The sequence below is a fragment of the Balaenoptera musculus genome, chromosome 15 (assembly GCF_009873245.2).
Source record: "Balaenoptera musculus isolate JJ_BM4_2016_0621 chromosome 15, mBalMus1.pri.v3, whole genome shotgun sequence".
In the NCBI taxonomy this organism is placed as follows: Eukaryota; Metazoa; Chordata; class Mammalia; order Artiodactyla; family Balaenopteridae; genus Balaenoptera; species Balaenoptera musculus.
The window spans coordinates 21,431,125-21,454,019 of record NC_045799.1 but is presented as its reverse complement, the minus strand read 5'-3'; the positions used below and the strand labels follow the sequence as shown (position 1 = coordinate 21,454,019).

General features: G+C 48.9%; 1 protein-coding gene across 1 annotated transcript in view; it reads left to right on the top strand.

The window, feature by feature from the left end:
* BPI (bactericidal permeability increasing protein) overlaps positions 1 to 20,457 on the top strand; it is a 32,494-nt gene extending 12,037 nt beyond the window's left edge. Inside the window, exons 7-16 of the mRNA XM_036825999.1 lie at positions 3,427 to 3,490; positions 4,862 to 4,953; positions 8,340 to 8,516; positions 9,538 to 9,597; positions 11,013 to 11,180; positions 12,286 to 12,353; positions 14,506 to 14,548; positions 17,357 to 17,420; positions 18,514 to 18,590; positions 20,071 to 20,457. Coding sequence (XP_036681894.1) covers positions 3,427 to 3,490; positions 4,862 to 4,953; positions 8,340 to 8,516; positions 9,538 to 9,597; positions 11,013 to 11,180; positions 12,286 to 12,353; positions 14,506 to 14,548; positions 17,357 to 17,420; positions 18,514 to 18,590; positions 20,071 to 20,109 — 852 coding nt within the window. The 3' untranslated portion in view covers positions 20,110 to 20,457. The remainder of the gene's footprint in view (positions 1 to 3,426; positions 3,491 to 4,861; positions 4,954 to 8,339; positions 8,517 to 9,537; positions 9,598 to 11,012; positions 11,181 to 12,285; positions 12,354 to 14,505; positions 14,549 to 17,356; positions 17,421 to 18,513; positions 18,591 to 20,070) is intronic.
* Positions 20,458 to 22,895: the final 2,438 nt, after the last annotated feature.

Below are 22,895 nucleotides of genomic sequence, written 5' to 3'. Positions count from 1 at the left end.
GAGCCATTGAAGGTTTTAGGCAAAGGGGTGGCCTGGCCAGATCTGTGCTTTAGAACAATTTCTCTGGCTGCCATGAGAATGGCTAGAGGGACCAAGAGCAGGGGCAGGAGTCTCGGGGACACTGAGGAGGCTTGTGCAGCCTTCCAGGTGGGAGACCTTGGTCTCCCAGTGAAAGGCACTGACAACATGGGTAGGGAGACATCGATCAAATGAAATCATCTATCTGACGGCACTCTGTCAAAAGTTAAAAAAAAAAAAAAAATCCATGCCTGGTGGTCAAAATGCATAACAGAGGAGATTATAAAACAGGTTTCAGAGTCAGAGTCTCTGGGTTTTGATTGTGGCTCCAGGGCTTAGCTGTGTGATGTTGAGAAAATCACTTGACTTTTCCAAACCTCAGTTTCACCGTCTGTAAAATGGGGACATTGATACCTTCTTCACCAAGCCGTTGTAAGGATTACTAAAATAGTGAAGGCTCCCCACCAGCCTGGCTCAACCATAACTCAACCGTCTTTGTAATTAAGTAATAGTATGCGGGGAGTGTTAGCATGTATTTAACATAAAGGACTATTAAAACAGATTATTTCTTGTTAACGCCTTAAGAGTGACCCCTTGAGAGCAGCCAAGCTGAACAATAATAACTCTGAGACACAGATAGAGGAAGTGATAGTGCTGGGCTTCAAACCCAGGCCGCCCCACCTCAGAGGTGAAGCTCTTAATCAGTCCAGGATATTGTTTAGAAGAGAGTATGGGCCTGAATGAATGGATGGATGGATGGATGGATGGATGGATGGATGGATGAATAAATGAAGTATCAGGGTGTCCATGATGTTAGGAAGGCCTGGAAATGGCGAGGAGTGAGTTTGGGAGTCCACTCCCCAGTAATACAGAGAGAAGAGTGGGGGTCTGAGGGAAGGAAGGGTCTATATAGGGTGTGGATGGGGGTGGGGGCGGAGGAGGGTGGCAGCAGACAGGCAGGCGCCAGGCTGCCGTGTGATTTGGAGCCCCCTGGTGGCCCTCATTAGTAAGTGGCATTGGAGGGCAGTAGCGGAGGGCAGGCAGCCCAGGTGTCCAGCTGGCCCCTCGCTGCCAGATGTGCTGCCCGCTCTCACCTTTGGGCCACTTGGAGCAGAAGCACGGGTTTCTCCGAGAGTGACATTCTTAGTCTCCTTGGGACAACCAGAGTTTTATGTGATAGAAACACACTCCAGGAAAACCAAAATTTCTCCCTCCTTCCTTCCTCTCCTTCCTCCCTCCCACCCCCTAGATAAAATAACTTGATTGACAGTGGGGAAGGCGGGAGGGAAGTGTGGAGGTGCCCTATCTGCCCTCTGGGCAGATGGGGGACCAGCACTGCAGAGGAGTGGGAACCTGACAGGTTTGGTTGAGATGTGCTGGCCTTGGGGGCCTGTGGGATATCCAGGGACTTGGTCCAGGAGGCAGCTGGACCCTCAGGCTGGAGCTCAGGGGAGATGTCTGGCTGCAAACCAAGGTCTGGGTGCTGGCCGCAGGTTGGGAACGTGGAGCGGGGCACCCAAGCAGGGTGCCCCCACGCCCCCAGGCATGGCTGAGACAAAGATTCAGGTGCTAGTGGTTTATTGGGCGGGGATCCCGGGCGAGGGGTGGGGAAGGGAGCTGGGGACAGGAACATTATTGAATGAGCTACTGCTCTGGACAGCTAGGGCCCAGTCCTGTGGGACTTCGGGGCACACACCTCAGAACTGTCCCAAAGGGGTGGGGAAAGCTGGGTATTTATCCACCAACTCTCACCCCTCTTTCTGGCTGCTGTAACTCCTTGGCACTTCGGAGCAAGGTCCAGGTATTAAAGTCCTCAGGCAGGGAGAGTTGCTGGGTGTGTAGGGAGCTGTCACACCAAGCCCAGGGGACCCCCGGGGTGGACCAACAATGTCCCACAGGGGCCATGGGCATGTATGGCAGGCTCCAGAGGGGCTCGTGGGTGGAAGGAGCGGGGAGCCCCAGGAGATCAACATCTTCACGAGGGAAGAGGAGCTCACAGGGTGTCCGAGGAAGAGGAAGTAGAGGGCCAGGTGGAGAGCAGGGAGGGTCCTCAGTCAGAGAGAGTGGCACATCATGCCAGGGGCCGCCCAACAGTCAAGAAAGGCAAGGAGAGACTCTGTTGGATGAATGAGGTCATTCAGGACGTGGGGAGAGCAACATCGTGAAGGCAGGGCTTATCTGACCACCACCACCTACTGCACCACCTACCCCATCAGCCCCAATGGGTCAAATTAAGGAAGCCTGTGATTTTAATCCTCTATTCCAGCTATTGCTTCGAAACAAATAGTCCCAAATACAGTGTCATCCAGCAACAACCATTTGATAATGTTCACGGATTCTGTGGATCAGGAAATCAACAGGCACAGTGGGACCAGCGTAGCTTGTCTCTGCTCCATGATGTCTATGGCTCATCTGGGAAAACTCCAAAGCTTGGGGCTAGAGTCATCCCGCGGGATCTCCTCTCATGTTCGTGGTGCCTGGGCTGGGAAGACGTGATGCTCGGCTCAGCCGGGGCTGTTGACTGGAGCATCTACCCGTGTCCCCTCCATGGGGCTGGGGCTTTGCACAGTTCATCAATGGGTTCCAGAGGGAGCATCTCAAGAGACCAAAGTGGAAGCTGCACAGCCTTTTATGACCTCACCTGGGAAGTTACACAATGTCACTTCCACTGTGTTCTATTGGTTAGAAGCAAGTAGCCACCCCACCCGCCCAGACTGTAGGGGAGAGTTCGCAGACTCCACCTCTCAATGGGTGTGACAGGGTCACATTCCAAAAGAGCAAATGGAATGGAAAATATAACCCACAGCGCTCCATTTTACAGATGAGAAAATAAGGGTCTCTTTTCTCATAGAAATGGAGTAACTTCCTCAGTGACAAAATCAGCATGTGATCCAGGGCTTCTCAGACCAGTGCTTGTTCCCCTATGAGTTATAGGAGGGGGACGGCTGGGAAGTCTTCTCTGGCCACACAAGGCAAAGATGAGGGTGCCCACCCAGGCTTGAGCAGAGGGCCTGCCCCTTGCTCTGAGAAGCACACACAGGGGAAGGCTGACATCTGACCACCTCCTGTTCGTTTTTTCACCACCTCATTCCACAAAGGGTCTGAGTGCAAACAAAAACAAACAAACAAACAAAATCTCACATTAAAAAATAGAAAACATAAATACCCATCAGGAAAGCTCCATGCCAGAGTAGGAAATAAAATGCAGACATGCCGTTCATACAGTCATATAAAGTTACATGTTGAACTCTGAGCTTCCTGGTGGCCAAAGAGAAAAGGGAAACTTGAGTAGTTACATGATTTTCAAGGAAACATTCAAGAAGAGTGAAACATGTCCGGATAATTATTCTCAGAGGACATTTTCCACTATAGGAAAGCTTTGCTGATCAGTTCTTTTGTTCTCCCCAGATCTGCGAGGTAGTGACCAGTGCTGTATCCTCCAAGCTGCAACCTTATTTCCAGACACTGCCAGGTAAGGAGGCTGGGGTAGAAGGGGGAGGGGGTGAGGGACACAGGCAGAGTGTGATGGAGCCAGCAATTTTCCTAGGCAGGCCTGGGCTTGGGTGGGAATGGGTAGCACGATTATTTTCAAATGGCAATTGGCATCAGACCCCCTATTGGGCCAGGCCCTTGTGGCAGGTCCAGAAGTTTAATGGAAAAGCAGCTCTGCAGGGGCCAAACAACAAATACCTGCAGCTCTCTGGAGCCAGAGATACATAGCTGGCCTGAGATCTGAGGCTGATCGCTTCCCCTCTCAGGGCCTCAGTTCCCATATCTTTAAAACGGGGACAATCTTCTCTTTCCCCAAATGCTTGGTAAACGGTGAAGGGCTGCAGTAGGTGGGGGAGGACCTGTATGGCCAAGTGCTCACCATGTGTCATGTACCCAGCAGAACGGTTTCCTCTCGGCCTCCTAACACCCCACTGACATCACTGTTTTGTCCCAATTTTACCACCAGGAAACGGAGGCTCAGAAAGGAGCCGAGACTTACCTGAGGTCAAGAGGCAGTAAGATGCAGAAACAGGATCGCAAGCCTGTGCCCCAAACTGCTGCCTGGGCTGCCTCCCTGTGGAGGCTGGTTTGGCTGGCACATGGCACATGTCCATTTCACATACATTCCCTTCCCCAGGCACCGCCTCAGCCCCTCCAGGCGCAGGGTCCCTCCTGGGCGTGTTCAGTGCAGTTGCAGTGTCCAAGGTTTGGCCTCACCAGGCAGGAAAAAGATTTTGGCTTGAGTCCCAGCCTTGTCACTCACCAGCTTTGCCATCTTAGACTAGTTACCTTTTCTGAGACTCGGTTTATTCCCCTCTAACATGGGAAGGAAGGGCTAAAGGAGGAACCAATATTTATTTAATCCTCATTGATTACTGCTGGAAAACAGAGAAACCGTTCAGACCTGAAGCCAGTCTGGGCTCAGCCTGGGATGTTATCACTGCTAATAATGATCCCTTCTGGCTTTTGAGTTCCTACCATGTACAGGGCATCGTCAAGGTCACTAGTAGTACCCCATTTTACAAATGAAAAAATGTGGCTCAGAGAAATGAAAGGACTTGTCCTAGGTCACATAGATTTCAATTCAAGCCCAGGTCTTTCTGCTCCTTGACTCTGTGTTTTAGCCACGTCTCTGGGCTGTTGGAAGAAGGGAGAGAGATGATATCTGTGAATGTGGGGTGTGGGCTCATTTTCCTTTAAGGAGAGCTCAGGAGGAGCTTCCTGGAGGAGGTAGGAATGGAATTAGCACTGCAGGTCTTGATTCAACTTTAGGGGATGCTGCCCCTGCATCCCAGGCCCCAAAGATGCTGCCGTGGGGAGCCAGTTCATGGTCCATCTTCTTTCCCCCTAGTGACAACCAAAATAGACAACGTGGCTGGGATCGATTACTCTCTGGTTGCACCTCCAAAAGCCACAGCTGATAGGCTGGATGGGTTGTTGAAGGTAAGACTTACACCACGAATCATACACCCTCACACCTTTGCCTCAGACCACCTCCCCCCCCCAGACTCCCCATCATCCCTGGAGACAGATCTTATGACTCCACCCCTTTCCTATCCATCCTCACTGCTCTCCCCAGTCCACTCTCCTCATCTTCTCCCGGTTCCAGTCACACTAGCCTTCCAGCTATTCCTGAAATGCACTACGACTGCTCCCTCCCCAGGGCCTTTGCACTTGCTGCTCCTTCTAAACAGGAGGCTCTGGCCCAGATATCCACAGAAGCTCTCCCTTTCCTCCTTCAAGTCTTTGCTCAAATATCCTCTCCCTAAAGAGGTCCTCCCAGACCACTGTTGCTAAAATAGCACCCTCTTCTTCCCCTATATCCTGCTTTATTTTTCTCAGCAGCACTTAGTACACACGGTCGCAAGCTTGTCTCCCTCAATGTGATGAAAGAAAAGGGGCTGTGATTGCTTTGTTCTTTTTTTTTTTTTTAATTAATTTATTTATTTATTTTTGGCTGTGTTGGGTCTTCGTTGCTGCACACGGGCTTTCTCTAGCTGCGGCGAGCGGGGGCTACTCTTCATTGCGGTGCGCAGGCTTCTCTTTGCGGTGGCTTCTCTTGTTGCAGAACACGGGCTCTAGGCACGCGGGTTTCAGTAGTTGTGGCATGCGGGCTCGGTAGTTGTGGTTCGTGGGCTCTAGAGCACAGGCTCAGTAGTTGTAGCACACGGGCTTAATTGCTCTGCGGCATGTGGGATCTTCCCGGGCCAGGGCTCAAACCTGTGTCTCCTGCATTGGTAGGCGGATTCTTAACCATCGTGCCACCAGGGAAGCCCGCTTTGTTCTTTACTGTATGTGTAGCACCTAAAACTATGCTTGGCATATAATAGGTGCTCAGTAAATATGTATTGGATGGATGGATGGATAGATGGAGTTAGTTTCATTTCATGCCACTTGCCCCCTCACTACCCACCCTCCAACCGAACTCACTGGCCTTGCACTTCCTCAACATATCCAGCTAGTTCCCACCTCAGGGCCTTCGTCCTGTGCATTCCCTCTGTCTGGACTCCCCTCCCTCCCATGCCCTTCTCTACCCCACTGGCTTCTTCTTATCTTCCAGTGGATGTGGGCTGGGTTGTCACTCCCCAAGCAGCCTTCTCGGACCTCCTCAGCTGGAATAAGTCCCACTCCCTGAATCCCCTCTGGATGTACCTCAGTCCCTCCACAATCGGTGATTGGCTTGTTTGTTTACTATTTACTTGTTTGTTCTAAAACACATTTGATGTGAAAAAGAAAATGTAGAAACCACAAAGGAGCAGAGAAATAAATAGGAGGGAAGGAAGGGAGGAAGGAAGGGAAGAAGGAAAGAGAGATTACCCTAATATTACAACTCAGAGACATGCACTGTTGACACACAAGTTACAGTTTTCCAACCCTCCAATCCTTGTCTCTGCTGAGACACAGGAAATTACACACACACACACACACACACAGACACGCGTAACAGAGGCAGAAACAAATACACATAAAAGCCACATATATAGACATAGAAGTACATACACGCACATGCATGTATACAAGTCATATTTTACATTCTGTTTTACAACTTTTAAAACCAGAACAGTATAATGTGAACATCTATCAATGAAATGTCCTCCCGTAGCCCTTTTACTGGCTCTTGGGTCTCTCAGTGAACAGCTTGTGGTAAGGTACATGGACAGTGCCCCCTTCTGGGGTGTCTGTGCTCTTTCCATTTTTCCCACAAGTTTAACCAGAGCTGCCTCGAATATCCTTATAGCTGGATCTCTGCCCATCTTTGACTATTTCCTAGAAGTGAAATTGCTGGACCAAATAGTATAGTTTTTAAAAATCTAAGTGATACGATGGAATAAAAGATTAAAACAATTCCTATTTATCCCTAGCGAATGAGAATGTCCTGTTTATTGCCCCCTGTCCCCACTCGGGGCTCCTGCCCAGAGGTAATGGCCGTCAGCCGTGGAGGGTCTTAGCCCTCCAATCCCCTGGTCCTAAGCATTCACATATACATATGTGAAAGCCCATCTAGTTTTGCTGAGAATCTGTTCGCACGTATGAATACACACTGTTCTTCCCTTGCTTTTCTCACCTAATGATATATATTAGAGCTGGTTCCTGTTTGGTACATATGTCCACCTGTTTTTTTTATTTTTGTCTTTTATGTTTTCTTTTTTTGTCTTTTTTTTACACCTGATATTTTTAAGAGTTGCATATGGTATTTATTCTATAGTATGGGTGTCACAGTCATTAATTGTAAATAATGAAATGATCCAAAAGTACAGAGAATATTGCACATTCTCACGTACCCACCACCCAGATTTAAGACATGTTACACATTTTGTCATACTCACCTCTGATTTTTTTGAAATGAAACATTGTAGAAATAAATAGCTGAGGCCCCCTTGGGGACCCTCTACCCTCCAGGGAATCACACGGATGACGTCCCTGTGTGTCCTTCTTGCCTGTGTGTGTCAATAATTCTTATATAGTATGTTTTTTTTTCACACACACACACTGTATTCTATTTTTACAAGAGATAAATAGACTGACACCAAGCAATGTAAGTGGATGACCACAACAAAAGCAACAATGATTGCAATTACCAAACATGAAACACACTCATACTGTCATAGTATTGACATTCAGTCCAGTAATCCTCCATATAGTATGTTTTATAGGCCTTTAAATTTTATGTAAATGGTATTCTAACATATGTATCCATCTACAATTTGCTTTTTTATAACTCAACATTCTTATTTTTTTAGCTAAATAAGTGATCTGTTTTTGCAATGTGTTGCCAAATTGCTCTTCAGAAACATAAACGTATAATCCCCAGCAGCATGTAAATACTTTCACCAAAAACTGGGTCGTATGAGCTTAAAATACACACACACTTAAAACAGTTTACCTCTCTCTTGAAAAGTTTGCTAATTTGATAGATGGAAACAAACAGAACCTCCTTGTTCTCTTAGGAGAATTTCTGCGCTTCTTTGCAAGGTTGAGGCAGAGCCAACGGCGTGGTTGGGAGTGTGCTTGCCAGACCCTGGCCGCCCAGGTTCAGTTCCTGACTCTGCCACTTACCCTTCTGAGTGACCTTGGGCAAGTCACTTCACCTCCCTGAGCCTCAGTGTCCCCTCCTGTAAAATGAGTATAATCTCACCTACCTCACAGGGTTGGTGGGAAAAGCACTTAGAAAGTAGCCCCAGGAGAGATGCTATTGTTAGTTTCTGGCCATGGCTTTCTCCTTTGTGAATACGTGATTGGTATCCTTAGCTCGTTTTTTCTTGAAATGGAGACATCGAATTGTAATTCCTGAAGGATGCCCAGGCTCACTCTGCCGCCTCCACCCCCAGGGGGAGTTTTTCAGGCTGGCCCACCGCAGGCCCCCTCCCTTTGCCCCGCCGGCGCTGACCCTTCCCACCGACCACAACCGCATGGTGTACCTGGGCATCTCCGAATATCTTTTCAACACGGCCGGGCTCGTGTATCAAGAGGCTGGAGTCCTGAATCTGACCCTCAGCGACGACATGGTAAGGCCAGGTGGAGGTAGATGTGTGAAGAACTCTGGGCTCAGAGTGCAGTAGACGGTCTGGATCTGAGTCTTGGTTCACAGTTGGGGAGAGCAAGGTCTGGACTCTAGAGTCAACCAGACCTGAGTTCAAATCCCGGCTCCCCTCTTTTCCAGCTGGTGACCTTAGGTGGTTATTCAGCCTCTCAGAGCCTCGGTTTCCTCTATTTCCTCCAAAGGGGTTAAATGAGATATGAATGCTGGTGCAGCCCCAGCACAGGTTTATCAGCATGGAGGAAGTCCTCTGAATACTAACAGTAACAGCCAACGTTGACTGAGTACTTGCCAGGTGTTGGTCTGTAATCCAGCCTTATCATCATATCACCGTTATCGTCATCATCCTCATTGTATATTTGTGTCTGAGTCCTGCTCTGGGCCTCAGTTTACCCATCTGTAAAATGAGGAAATGACCATCTTCTCCAGAGTCTAGGGGCAACCTGATCCCACCCTGGTCACCACCCACACTGGGTTCCTCCTACGCTGCTCCCTGAAGGGATGCCAGATCCTCCCTCTCTGTAGAGGCACCAAAGGGATGCTGACCCCCACATGTCCCCCCTGTGGAAATAAAGAAAGACCACCCGAATGAGAACTCTTCAGGGCAAGGGAGTCAACCTCTATCAATTGCGTTTGGCAGAGACTCAAAGGCAGACAGGGGGCAGGAAAGCTTTATAGTGAAAAAAAGGGAGGGCTTCAGGTAGGCTCTTATGGAGGTTGTCGGTGCAGGGAAGCTGGAGGTGGGCTAACGGAAGCCGGGCATCCTATGTGATTGGTTTGAGGAGCATATTTGACTTTTTCAATACAAAAAATAGGGAAGCTGGTGGTCATTGATCATGCCCTGACCATTCTGGGTCGGCATTCTATTGTCATATGTGGTCTGGCCATGGTCTGTTTGTATATTCAGCCTCTCACCCCTCATATGGAATTTGCCCCCGAATCTTTGCAATAATCTTCCAAGATCCTTTTCTCTTCTTCTCTCGCTACAGTTTCCAAAGAAATCCAAGTTCTTCCTGACGACAAAATTCTTTGGAACCCTCCTACCCCAGGTAAGAAAGGATCTGCTCCCCTTTAGGCAGGCCTGGGGGAGCTGAGGAGGACAGGCCTCCGCTGAGTGGCCTGCCGAGAGCGCCCCTCTCCAGATCCAGAGGCAACCCAGCCCGAGAGTATGGAAGTAGCTTTGTGCAGCCCATCCCCAGTACAGAGAAAGGCTCCAAGCACCCACGTGACCAGGTGTGAGGGTAGATGCTGAGGGTTCATCCATTCAGCAAATATTCATTGAGGGCCCACCACATTTCTGTGGCCCTGTGCTGGGCATCCAGCAAAACAGACCATATCCCTGCCCTCCTGGAGCTCCAGTCCAGTGGAGAGAGAACATTATTGTCAGACACCCAAAACAATAAAAAAGAAAATGCAGACTGTGATGAGTGAAGCCAGCACTTATTGGCTGAAGTTGATGAGGTCACTTCAGACAAAGCAGCAGAGGAAGGCCTCTCAGTCTGCTTGGGCTGCCATAAGGAAATGCCACAGACCAGCTGGCTTAAACAACAGAAATTTATTTCTCACAGTTTTGGAGGCCAAGAAGTCCAAGATCAAGGTGCCAGCAGATTCAGTTTTTGGTGAGGGCTCTCTTGCTGGCTTGTAGATGGCTGCCTTCTTGCTGTGTCCTCAGATGGCCTTTCCTCTGAGCACATGGAGAAAGAGCAAGAAAGCTCTGGTGTCTCTTCTTATTAGAACAGTAATCCTGTTGGACCAGGCCCCAGTCTGATAACCTCATTTAACCTTAATTACTTCCTTAGGGCCCCATCTCCAAATACAGCCACACTGGGGGTTAGGGCTTCAGTATATGAATTTGCAGGGGGCGGTGGGGGGGCCGGGGAGACACAAACTTTCCGTCCATAATGGCCTCTTCGGTGGTGGCACTTCCAGAAATCTCTATACAGGAGCTACTGGTGTAGAGGAGTGACTGGTAGGGAGCCAGGGGAATTGTCTTGAAGCTTCATTTGCATAACAATAGCATTCTTTTTACTCAGACTGTGAGTTTACCTGGGGGAGGATTGGAGGCTAGCTGAGATGGGGGTGTTGCCAAAGCTCTCCTCTGTTCCCCCTTGAAGCCACCACTGCTCTCTAGACTTGAAGGAAGGAAAAGAGCGAAGCTAGGGAAGAATACAGGACAAGCATTCAGGGAGAGGGAACAGAGAGTGAAAGGGTTTCAGATGGGAAGAGAGCAGGTCATATTTGAGGAAGAGAAGTCCCTTGTGGCTGGAGTTAAAGGGCAAGAGGTAGAAGCATGGGGCGTGAGGTTGGCAAGGTACCAAGTGCTGAATTATGCAGTCTTTACGATTTATTCCAAAAGCAATGGGAAGACATTGGTGGTGTTTATGCAGGACCAGGACAAGATTGGATTTAGAAACATTTTAATAAAATTGCCCCTTTTTTTGGTTGTCCCCGCTGGGGGCTGCAGGTGGCTAAGATGTTCCCTGACATGAAGATGCAGCTCCTCATCTGGGCCCCCTCCCCACCGAACGTCGCCGTGTGCCCCACCGGCCTTGACCTCACTTTTTCCCTGGATACCCAGGCCGTTGCTGTCCTCCCAGACTCCTCCTTGGCCCCCCTCTTCCTGCTTGAGATGGTAAGCTGCTCCCGGGTGAGAGCAGATGGGGAGCCCTGGACAGGGCCAAGAGCATGGCCCTCAGAGTCAGAGGGACCAGTGTGAGTCCTGCCCAGACTCAAACCTGGACTGTGTGTTTCCAGGGCCTGAGACTGGAGCCACTGTCCTACTGCTTCTGACTTCTACCGGCATTCATTCATTCCGTTGTTTGTTCCGTCGTTGGCTTGAAATATGCGTACTATTTCCAGTTCATTCACTTGTATCTTTGGTCATTCAATTATGTATTTGTGGATTTGTTCATTCATTTATTCATTCAATTATTCATTTGACTGCTATCTTGAAATATACTATATCTTTGGTTCATACATACATTCATCTATTCCATTATTCATTTACTTATACCTTTGTTCAATTGATCATTCATTTGTATATTTGTTTGTTCATTCATTCCTTTATCATTTATTCATCCATGCGTATCTTTATTCTGTCCTTTGTGAGTTTAATCCTTCACTTATTCAAGTATTTATTCCATGATTGACTCGTGCATTCATTCATTTGATCACTCTGTCACACCGCAAACATTTGGTGGCGCCCACTCTGGCAACTGAAGGTGAGGGCCAGATTCTCCCCACCAGGAGGTACTCAGGTCTGCCCAGTCTCAGGCTGAGGCCCATTTTCCCCACTTTGCAGATTCAGTGGGTTCTGAGGGGGTTGCCCAAGGCCACACAGACAGTAGGCAGGAAAGCTGAGGTTGGGAGTCTTGGTTTCCTGACTCAGTAAACATTCGTTGTATGAATGAATGAATGAATGTCTGTGAGAATAGGACTGGCCTGGACTCCAGCCCCACAGCCTGTCTCCCACAGTCCACGGGAGTGGCCTGGGAATGCTGAAATGGTCTCAGAAGCAGGGGGAGAAAATGGTAATTGGTTGACAGGCCAGGACTCATCAACAAGCACAAAGTTTGCAAAAGGAAGAGTCCTCTCCTCCGTGGGTCCCTCAGGTCTGACCCAACAATGAGGGCTCCGCTGCCGAGCCTTTGTGAAGCTTACCTTCCGGTCTTGGAGGCTTTGCAGAGTCCCCAGCCCCTGGGTCAGGGGCCTTCACTTCCTGGATTGTTTCTTTGCAGAACACGAACATTTCCGTGGATATTCGTGCCAGGTCCAACAGACTTGTTGGAGAGCTCAAGCTGGACAAGTAAGTGGGCCTGTGGGCACGCGAGGAGGGGGCTGCCCACCTGTTCTTGGTGCCCGTGGGCTAGCAATGACCTTACAGTGTGCCAAGCTTTCCTGTTCATCCATCCCATTTAAGCCTCAAACAGCGCATGGTGGGCACAATATCCGCATTTTGCAGGCAGTGAAACTGATGCTCAGAGATGAAGTGACCTGAGACCACACATTATTGGGTGACCGACCATCTCGGTTTGTCTGCGGTGTCCCAGTTTTAGCACTGAAAGCCCTGCAGCCCAGGTCACCCCCCGCCCCATCCTAGGCCCACTCATGGCTGGGCAGTGCCCACTGATGAACGTGCTCCAGCCCCCAGCCACTCCGCGTCCCTGGCCTTCCTTGGCACTTGGAGAACACTTCAACGTCTTCACACCCTTCCTTGGGACTTCATCAGCCATCTCCTGCTGGGAGACCCTGGAATCCGTGCCTGGGTTGGAATCCCAGCAGAGGAGGTTGTGGTTAGGGTGTGGGCTCTGAGTTTGAGCCTGTTGCCTTGGAAACGCAGCTCACCTTTGGCAAGCACTGAACTCTCCAAACTTCAGCCAGTTTCCCTGGCTGGTAAAATAAACCCAATAACTGTTCTTTGCCAACAGCATCATTTTGAGGGTGAAATGAGGTATTAATGTGTGTTGCAGTGCTTAGAACACTTCGAGGGATACAATAAGCACTCAATAAGCAAGAGGAAAAGAGAAAGACAGAGGGGCGCACAGAAAAAGAAAAAAAAAAAAAAAAACCAGAAATGAGGGAGAGTCAGAAAGAGACAGACAGAGAGAGACAAAGGGAGGGAGGGAGAGACGCAGAGAAAGAGAGAGTGAGAGCAAGACAGATAGACAGATGGAGAGACACATTAACAGGAGAGACAGAGAGACACAAAAGGAGGAAAGAGGAGAGAGAGACAAGGAGATACACAGAGATAAGGAGTGAGGGAGACGCAGAGAGTCGATGCGGTGACCCCCGCATTCCAACCTGGCGTCTACATCTTCATCACTTTCACACTGTTTAAACTGAGTCTTGACCCGCATTCCTCCCCATTTCTGCCTTCTCTCTGGCACAGAGCTGTCCTTCTTAACCTTGAGTTTGTCTCCTGAGGTTTACGTGCTACTTAATTCTCCTGGCATCATTTTGACAAGTGTTACTGCTTTAGAAACATGTGGATTTAATTTTCCTGGAAACACCCATGGGCCTCTCAAGTAGAGGAGCCGGGGAAAATAGAGCTGGGTGATGGCTGAACACAGACTTTCTAAAATATGCAGGGATGGGGGTGGTGAGAGTCCATAGGGCAAGAGTTTTCAAACTTTGTAGGGTATTGGAGACAACAAAAGCTTTGGCATCAGGGAGACCTGTTTGAAATTCTACTTGGCTGATTGCTAGCTGTATGACCTTGGGCAGATTGCTTGACTTTTCTGAGTGTCAAGGACCTCATCTGTAAAACGGGAGTGTGATGGCCCTTGGCTCTTGGGTATTACAGGAATTCAATGGGATAAAGCAACCAACATAGTGAATGATAGGGGTTCAATAAATAGCCATTTATTTACCTATCTCCTAGATCATTGTTAAGATGCCATAAAGTCTGTAAATATGGGATTGTTTATTGGCTCAAATAATTGAAAAGTCCAAGGGTTTCAGGCAAGGGTGGATCCAAGTGCTCAAATGATATCCTTACAACTCTGACTCCCTTGATCTCTTGGCTTTACTATCCCTTATTCTGGCTTCATTTCCCAGCAGGCTGTCACCAAGTGACGGCAAAAATTGTTACCAGCATCTCCCTAATTTTGCTGGAGAAAAGAGAATACCTCACTTCCAATATTTCCAGCAGAAGTCCTGGGACCAGCTCTCAGTGGACCAGCATGGGCTAGAGGTCAATCCTTGAAGCAATCACCATGGCAGGGGAGATAGACTCTGCCCTTTGGCCAGCCCACCTCAGAACCCAGCATTAATAATGTAGGGAATGGGTGACCATCCAAAAGGAAAAATCAGGGCGCTGTCACCATAGAAAGGGGGAATGGATACAGGATGGGAAAACCAGACAGCATCCACCAGAGTGGGCCCCTTCTCCCCAGCAACTGAACTCTAATATGAGTCAGGCTAATGGTGGTCTCAACTTCCCCCTCCTCTTCTCACAGGCTGCTCCTGAAACTGAAGCACTCAGACATCGACCACTTCCCGGTGAGTCTGAGGCCGTTGATGACTCCTTCCTCTGATCTTGAGATAACTGTCCTGAGGGCACCTGGGCTCATAGCATCATTTCAACAGACCACTGGTTCATTGCATATAATTTGCCTGTGAAGTAATGATGTGGGGAGCTTTGTGGGCACAGAGACCCGAGCTGGAATTGCTGCTCCAAGCTTACTAACTGTGGGCCTTGGGCAAGTCACTCCCCCTCTGTGAACTTTATATCTTCCCCACAAATCAGGGATAATCCTTTCCACCTGAGTTAGTGTGGTGAGTTTTAAATGGGCTTAAATGTGCACAGTCAGGTACAGAAAATCTGCTCAACAGATGTTTGTTGAATGAACAAGTTAATTACTTTATTGAGTACCTACTATGTGGCAGGCACTGTTCCCCAGGTGTGGGAATGTGCTGATGAATTAGACAAGAAAGTGACTTCTTCTAGAGCCTACATTGTAGTAGAGAAACAGACAATAAGAAATGAAGAAGATCATTTCAGTCAAGATCAATGCTATGAAAAACTAAGTGGAGGTGGGGTAGAAAGTGATGGGGGAGGTTAAGGGTTAGACCATGTGATCAGGGAAAGCCTCTCTGGGGAGGTGATATTTGGGCTGAAGGAGCCTGCAAGGTGAAGATCTGTTGCAGGCAGAGGGAATAGCAGGAGCAAAGGCCCTGTGGTGAAACAAGCTTGGAATGTTTGGGGAATGCAGAGAAGCAGTGTGCCTGGAAAAAGCAAGTAGGGGGTGTAGAGAGGCAGGCAGGGGCTGGCTCACCTGAGCCTTCTGGACTAGAATAGGTTGTGTTCAAAGGGCAGCAAGAAGCTGGTGAACGTTTCATGCATGGAGTGACATGATCTGATTTATACTTTATAAAAGATGCCTCTGGCTGGGATGGGGGGAACGGATTATGGGGGATGAGAGTCAGACCATGTGGATCGTTGGGGAGGCAGGTGCATTTGCCCATGTGAGAGATGATGGAGGCTGGGTCTAGGCCAGGAAGAAGGAGAAAGATGGTGGATTGGAGACACACTTTGGAAGTAGAATTAGAGCTTGGTGAGAGATTTGATGTGTGTGGTGGGGGAAAAGGCAATGAAGAATGACTCCTAGATTTTTGGCTCGAGCAGCTGGGTGAATGAATGGCAGAGTCACTTAGAGATTGAGTAGGGCAGGTGGGAGGGAGATGGCAGGTGTCTTGCCAGCCCAAGTAGATGATTCCACTACCCGGAATCACAGACTGTCATCAAATAGACTCACCCCTGCTGCTCCCCCATCACCACCCTCTGGCACTGGTGGGGAGTTGCCCCTGTAGATAGCAGGTCAAGTGTACTTCAACAGCCGACCTGAATGAGCATCGCTCTTGTGACTTCCATTAGAAGCCACAGTGTGCTAATTCTGTCCACAGTGTTTTACTGCACATGGCCCAAATCTTCCAGAGAGCCTCTTGCTAAACCTCTGGAGAACATTTCCTTAGATCTCTGAAATGCCCCCCAAGATTTCTACCGAGTGGGTGCCTTATAAGCCACCCAGCCCTGAAGTCAGTCCCAACATCCCCTCCAAATCCAATGGAAATCCAGGCAGCCATTTCCATCTGATAAGATTACAACAAACAGAAGGGCCCAAAGCACCCTGATTGTATTTTCATGGATTTACTGGTGCCAAGGCTCTCATGGTGGCAGCTGGACTCAGTCAGTAACTAACTTCTGCTTCCACAGAAAATAAAAATTTAAAGTTCCCAGATTCATGAGAAAAAGGGCACCACATTTGATGAGCCCAGGGAATTACAGTCTGGGGAAGGAAACTCAATTGTTCTAGAAACAAAAATGTACATATTTACAAGTTGTAAATGTCACCACTACAGGCAATCATCTTGAGGGTGTTACATTATTTTTGAATTTTTTTTATTATAGCAAAAGCAAAACATATACATTATAGAAGAGTCAGAACCTACAGATTTGCAAAACAAACAAAAAAAAAAAATAAAAACCATTCCTATTTTCACCACTTAATTAATAATTTGGAGTACATCCTTTCTGACTTTTTTCTATGAATATTTAATAACAGAATGGAATTACATGGTTTCTGTAGCCTACTTTTTCTTTTTTTAAAAATTTTTATTGGAGTATAGTTGATTTACAATGCTGTATTAGTTTCTGCTGTACAGCAAAGTGAATCAGTTATACATTAGTCTGCTTTTTCTTACTCAAAAATATATCACGAAAAATTTGTGCTGATAATTATATATCTACAATATCATTTTTAATAGGTGCATAGTATCTCTTAGTATCAAAGTGCCACCATGTTCCCCAGATGATTCCCCAATTGTTGGACATGTAGGTTGCTGTTAATTTATTGTTTTGGTCCTATTTATCGCACTACTTCATTTCCTTAGGATAAATGCCTTAGAGGCATGTTTGCTGGCCCACCATGCACACACATTTTTAAGGCTTTGGATGAACATTGCCGAATAGCCCTCCAAAGTTTGAACTAATTTGCTCTCTAGCCCACAGTGTCTGAGCGGGTGCATTTTCTTATGCAAAGTTTTTCACATTTAAATACTCTGTGATGACCTTCCTTACCTCAGCCTTGCCCCCTACAGTCTAGAATGTGATTTGCATCTGGAACCTTTAAAGCAAAAGGGATCACTTTGGTGACCTTGATCAAGCTGCAGAGTTTTCGCGTCACCCCTGTGTCCATCTCTCAGCGGTTTTCCCAGCTGCGAGGTTGCTCTGGGTGGGAGGGAGGGTGACGGAGGACAGCTGATGCTACAGTGCCCTGATGTGCGTCCCATCCTCCTCCGGATCCCCAGGTTGAATTGCTGCAGAATGTCATGAACTACGTTGTGCCCACTGTCGTGATTCCCAAGATTAACAGTAAGGAGCTTTGGAGAAAGGATTGATTTTCAGTCCTGGGGAAGAGGCGGGGCGGGGGGGGGGGGTTCGGTCCTGAAGCCACTGAATACCCAGCCCCAGTTGTGGTAGCTGGAGGTGTTGCCCTCAAATGAACCTCAAATGGCACCTGACCCAGAAAAGGGATGGGAAAAAGGGTTGAGTTCCTCCTATGTGCCCATCCAGCCTCTGAGACAGCCCCTAGAGACAGGGGATAGCAACGTCATCAGTTTTTGTAGGAGGAAATGGGAGATCAGAGAAGTTAAGTGATTGTTCCAGGTCACAGAGAAGGTGAGAGATGGAACTGGGATTGGATCCCAACCCTGAAGCCAGAGCCCTAGGTCTTTTTCCAACTCCGAGAGAGAAGGACCAAGGAAGAAGGACGAACCTGGGCTAACGCTTCCACTCAGCTCACTCACTGGTGAAACCCCTGACCTTTGCAGAGCCAGGGGCAAGGGCACAAATAGAGGCCCACATGCTGTGTAACTAGAACACTTAGAAATTGTAAATGAAGACAACAAATTATTACATATAGACTCTGGCTTCTCCTCCTACCTTGACAAATGCAGCTTCATAATGACCTGAGGGACCAGGTTGGAGTTTAGAATTCTCCAGAGTTTCACACCAGAATGTGGTGGGATGGGGGAGCTGGCCCCTGACCACAGCCCGTTTCTGATTTCATCCTAAATATCGAGGGGCTTCATGTGCCTATCCATCATATGTCCCCGGGGGGGCCTTCACAGCCCAGCAAGCAGCCGCTCCGGCTGTCACTCGGGCTGGGCGTGCACCAGCAGTGCCGGCCACCCTCAGGAGGGTGGTCCTGGGGCTGAGGGGGCGGGAATTCACCAGTCCTGGGTGCTTGGAGCACGGTGGAGGAGAAAGTGGGAGACTCCAGGCAGCCTCTTCACAGGTTTCTTCCCAGAGCCAGGCATGCGGGGCCAGGGGAGCTGCCGGGCCAGGGGAGCTGCCGGCAGGCCGGGCTGGCTGTCTCGGATCCCCGCCCCTCCCTCCCTCCACCTCCCTCTTCCCTACAGAGGAGGTACCTTAACCTTAACCTCTACCTTAACCTCCAATGCAGAGAAGCTGCAGAAAGGCTTCCCTCTCCCACTGCCCGCCTCCATCCAGCTCTTCAACCTGGTGTTTCAGCCTCACCAGGTGAGTCCCCAAGCTCTCCTTCGCCAAATCTCCCATCACAATAGCCACCTTCCTCCATGTCAGCTCTGGATCAAGCGCTTTCTACCCTTACAACAATCCCAGAGGGTGGGCGCTGTTACTAAACAGAGAACAGATGCTAAGACTCAGAAAAGCCACGCGGCCATTACATGAAGTCCAAAGTCAAAGCCAGGTCCCTGCTTTTAACCATGGGCTGCACCACTCCCACCGTCCACTTGGTAAAAGTGGAACTCATGTGGTGGCCCCAAAGCCTCTTTTATAAGGTGGATGCACTTAAATACTTGACAAATAGGTGTCACATGCCTTCCTTTGCATCCAGCATCCTTCTAGGCCCTGGGGTATAAAGTGTAGGGTCTGGCAGATTAAGATACCATAATGGACGGCCTCCTCTTCCCTTTCCCTCAGCCTGACCCCCAACAGCATCTGACACTATTCTCCCCATCCATGGAATGCTTTCTTCTCTTAGCTTTGAAGATTCCCTCTCCTGGTTTTCCAGCCACCTCTCACTGGGCTCTTTGGTCTCCTTTGCTGGTTTCTCCTTCCCCTGCCAGTGGGAGTTCTCCAGGGTTCCTGCCCCGGCCTCCGCCCTTCCCCCACTATCGCTTCCCCTGGTCACTTTCATCAACTCAGGCTCAACAGCCACCTTTGTGCCGCCCAGTGACCCGGCTGTGCTTCCAGTGTCTTCTACGTGCCCGAAGTGTACCTACGCTGGTTTCCTCGGTGCCTCCATCCTTAAACCCACTATGTCCCAACAAAGCTGATAACTCTGCAAGGAAAGCATCACCCACTCTTACATTCCTTACAGCTGTCCATGGCTTCCTGATGACCTGGTGGCCCTCCTGGGAAAACTCCACCCAGCTTCCTCCCTCTCCCTCACCCCCAACATCCAGCCCATCAATCCCTGATTCTTTAAACTTAATGGGAGAACTACCAGGGCTAAGAGACAGTAGAGAAATAGCTGAGCGAGCAGAGGAAACGCATCCCCACGTTCCCCACGTTTTACCAAGTTCATCCTTAAAATAAAAAAATGACCCCATAGGCACAATTTAATTCCTTCATTTCTGAAAATCCTGAGTGAAGGGCAGGAAGGAGCAAAAGAGAAGTGGTTTTGCAACTTTGATTGCAAGGAGGGCTCCCTGGAGCTGCCAAGAGGCAGGGATGACAAGTGGAGGCCTTCCCAGCAGCCCGGGGGTCTCCACGTCTGAGAAGAGAACAGCTGGCAGAGAAGCTGCTGACAGATTCACGGGCCTTGGCAGCTACTGATGGGCAGACCCCAGGGGTGGGATGCCAGGTGCCCCCCGCCCCACTCACTCCTGCCTTTCTGTCAGCAGACAGGCCTGCTCCGCTCTCTCCTTCCCAACAGACAGGCTCCCAAAGTTTCCTTCTAAAAACCCAGCATACCCACATTCACAAATGAGGGGTACTCTTCTGGCTGATGACGGCCTTCTCATCTCTCCCCCAGGATTTCCTGCTGTTCGGTGCAGATGTCCGCTACAGCTGAAGTCCCCATGGGTGCTGGGGGCTGTCAATCACATCGGGAGGTGAGGGGCTGTCAGCACCCGCTCCTGACAGGCCCCATGGGGCACAGGCTGCCTCCAGGCTTCCCTCTCTAGCTCTTGACTCGGAGACTCTTGCAAACTTCTCTGAACTCAGATTCAGAAACCACGTAAACATGGGAACCTTGTTCCTTGGAAAAGTGTGTGGTGTGTATTTTAGGGATTATGAATTTCTTTCAAGGGCTAAGGCTGCATGGACATTTCCTCCAGGAATTGCATTTCAATTGTGATCACAATATTTCTCTTTGTGCTTCACACATTAAAAAAACAAAAACCCTGTTTTTTCTGTGGAATTCTGTGTGATGGTATGGTTTCTTCTTGTTTTATGTCCATTCATTCGTTCATTGGCTGTACCCAGTGTGGCCAAGATACAATCACCTCTTTTTAGTTCTCTAATTAATTTCTTGAGCCCCCCCCCACATGCCTTCCTTAGCAGAAACTCCCACTGTCTCTTTTTGAGGGCATCCCTCATTCCACAATCCCCGAGAATAATTGGGGTTTACTTAGTCCAAAGGGAGTGGGTCTTGCTTCCTAATGTCAGGCAGAGGTCTGTAGAGTGGCTCTGTCCATTGGGCTGTTGTTCCTGCCACTGCCACGTGGCGTCGCTGTTGAACAGTGATTCCGCACCGCCCATTGTCTTCCTGTGTAGTCATCTACAGCGGCTGTTGCTCCTGTCACCACCACACGGGGTCGCTGTTGAGCGCTTATCCTGCACAGCCCGTTTTCTCTGCCCCACACTTGGGCTCCACCTTGATGGCTCTCTTAGTCATGCTTTCCTGCCCAGCCATTGGGCCGAAAGCAGAGCACTGAGCCAGGGGACAGAGCCCTTTGGAGTTTTTAGTCAGTCACATTCTCAGCTGCAATTAACACTTCTCCATGACTCTCCAGGCTGGTGTGGAAGCCCGATCACCAGCCCAGACTGTTGCTGGACTCTTGGTGAGTTTCCCTGGGGACTTTGGGCCATTTCCTATCATGGAACATCAGGTGTGGTTATCTCAGGCCATTAGATGGGTCCTAATAGCGCTGTACTTGAAACTGGTTGAACATTCCTGGAAAGCCTCCTTAGCTGTTGACATTTGGTCTGAGACCAGAAGAATGAAGAAGAGTTTGAAGCAGGCAGTGGTGTACGGATGACATGACCAGATTTCATTTAAAAAAATTTTTTATGTGACTTCTGAAAACATTAGAAGGGCAAGAGTGGAAGTGGGTAGGCACAAATTAGGAGTTTGTTGTCCTTCAGATTTCATCCAGGCTGGTGCTAGTAAAAATGGAGAGAAATATTGCAGTGAGGAAAGCAGATAAAAGACTTTTTTTAATTTTAAAAGAAAAATGTACATGCTTCTGCTAACACCACTGATTCTCTGTTAAATGGAGGTAGAGACTCTGGGGCCACACAGGGGAAGGGAGGGACATTGATCAAGCATAGCACACTAATGATTTCATTTAATCCTCACAGCACTTTCCATCCCCCAGGGTGAGATTTGTTCAGTCCTTGTAGATTGAGTCACTCCCTGGATTACACATCTGGTCAGTGGCAGAGCTGGGATTCCTGCCTTTTATGTCGTCAGAGCCCATGCTCTTTCCACTCCTCCCAGATGTCCAAATCTTGCCTGTTTGGGGCTTGGCATATTGAAGGCAGGACTAACGGTTTCAGTTGCCTAGGCCGTGCACTGTAAAAAGGCACCAGGCTAAGGGAACAAAACCCTTTCTCTTATTTGTCCTCCAAGAGGGTGCACTTTTTCTGTTTGCCAAAGACTAATGGAGGCACTGAATAAGAACAGAAAAAAGCAGCTTGTTAGGCTGGAAGAGGGCGAATGGAGCACAGCATGGGATGAGGCTGGGAGGCCTTGAAGACTGTTAAGGACTCTGGATTTTGTTCCAGAAAATAAGGGGAGCCATTGGAGAGTTTTGAGCAGGAGAAGGACACAATCTAATTCACACTTTTTAAAGACCCCTCTGGCTGGGGTGGGAGCATAACAGATAAGTAAGGGGACATAACCCTGCTTTTTCCCACCCTCACTTCCTCTCTTTGGAGATGGTCAGGGCTTCCCACACCTACCCTCTACTTTCCAAAACATTCAGGCAGCCCCTGCCCCACTTTCTATAGAAAAAAGTGCAATTATTTCTTGGATCTAAAGACTGGTGAGTGGGACTTCCCTGGTGGCTCAGTGGTTAAGAATCCACCTGCCAATATAGGGAACACGGGTTCGAGCCCAGGTCCGGGAAGATCCCACATGCTGCAGAGCAACTAAGCCCGCATGCCACAACTACTGCAGCCTGCGTGCCTAGAGCCTGTGCTCCACAACAAAGAGAAGCCACCGCAATGAAAAGCCCGCACACCACAACAAAGAGTAGCCCCCGCTTGCCGCAACTAGAGAAAGCCCATGCACAGCAACGAAAAAAAAAAAAAAAGACTGGTGAGTGGAACACAGTGTGCCCTGGAGACCTCTTACTAATGGCTGAGAAATAGGCAGTTGTTTGGAGGTCTGATGTGAGGAACATCCCCCCAACACACTCCCAATTATCTGCCGCGCTGCCTACAAAACCACTATTGGAGCGGCTTCTCCCTTCAGGCTAAGCACTGCTCACTCCAAATGATAGCTAACGGGTACAGGGTTTCTTGGGGGGGGGGGTGCAGGAAATCTTCTGCAATTCGATTATGGTGAGAGTTGCACAACCCCATGAATATATAGGGCTGGCCAAAAAGTTCGTTCGGGTTTTCCCATTAAAA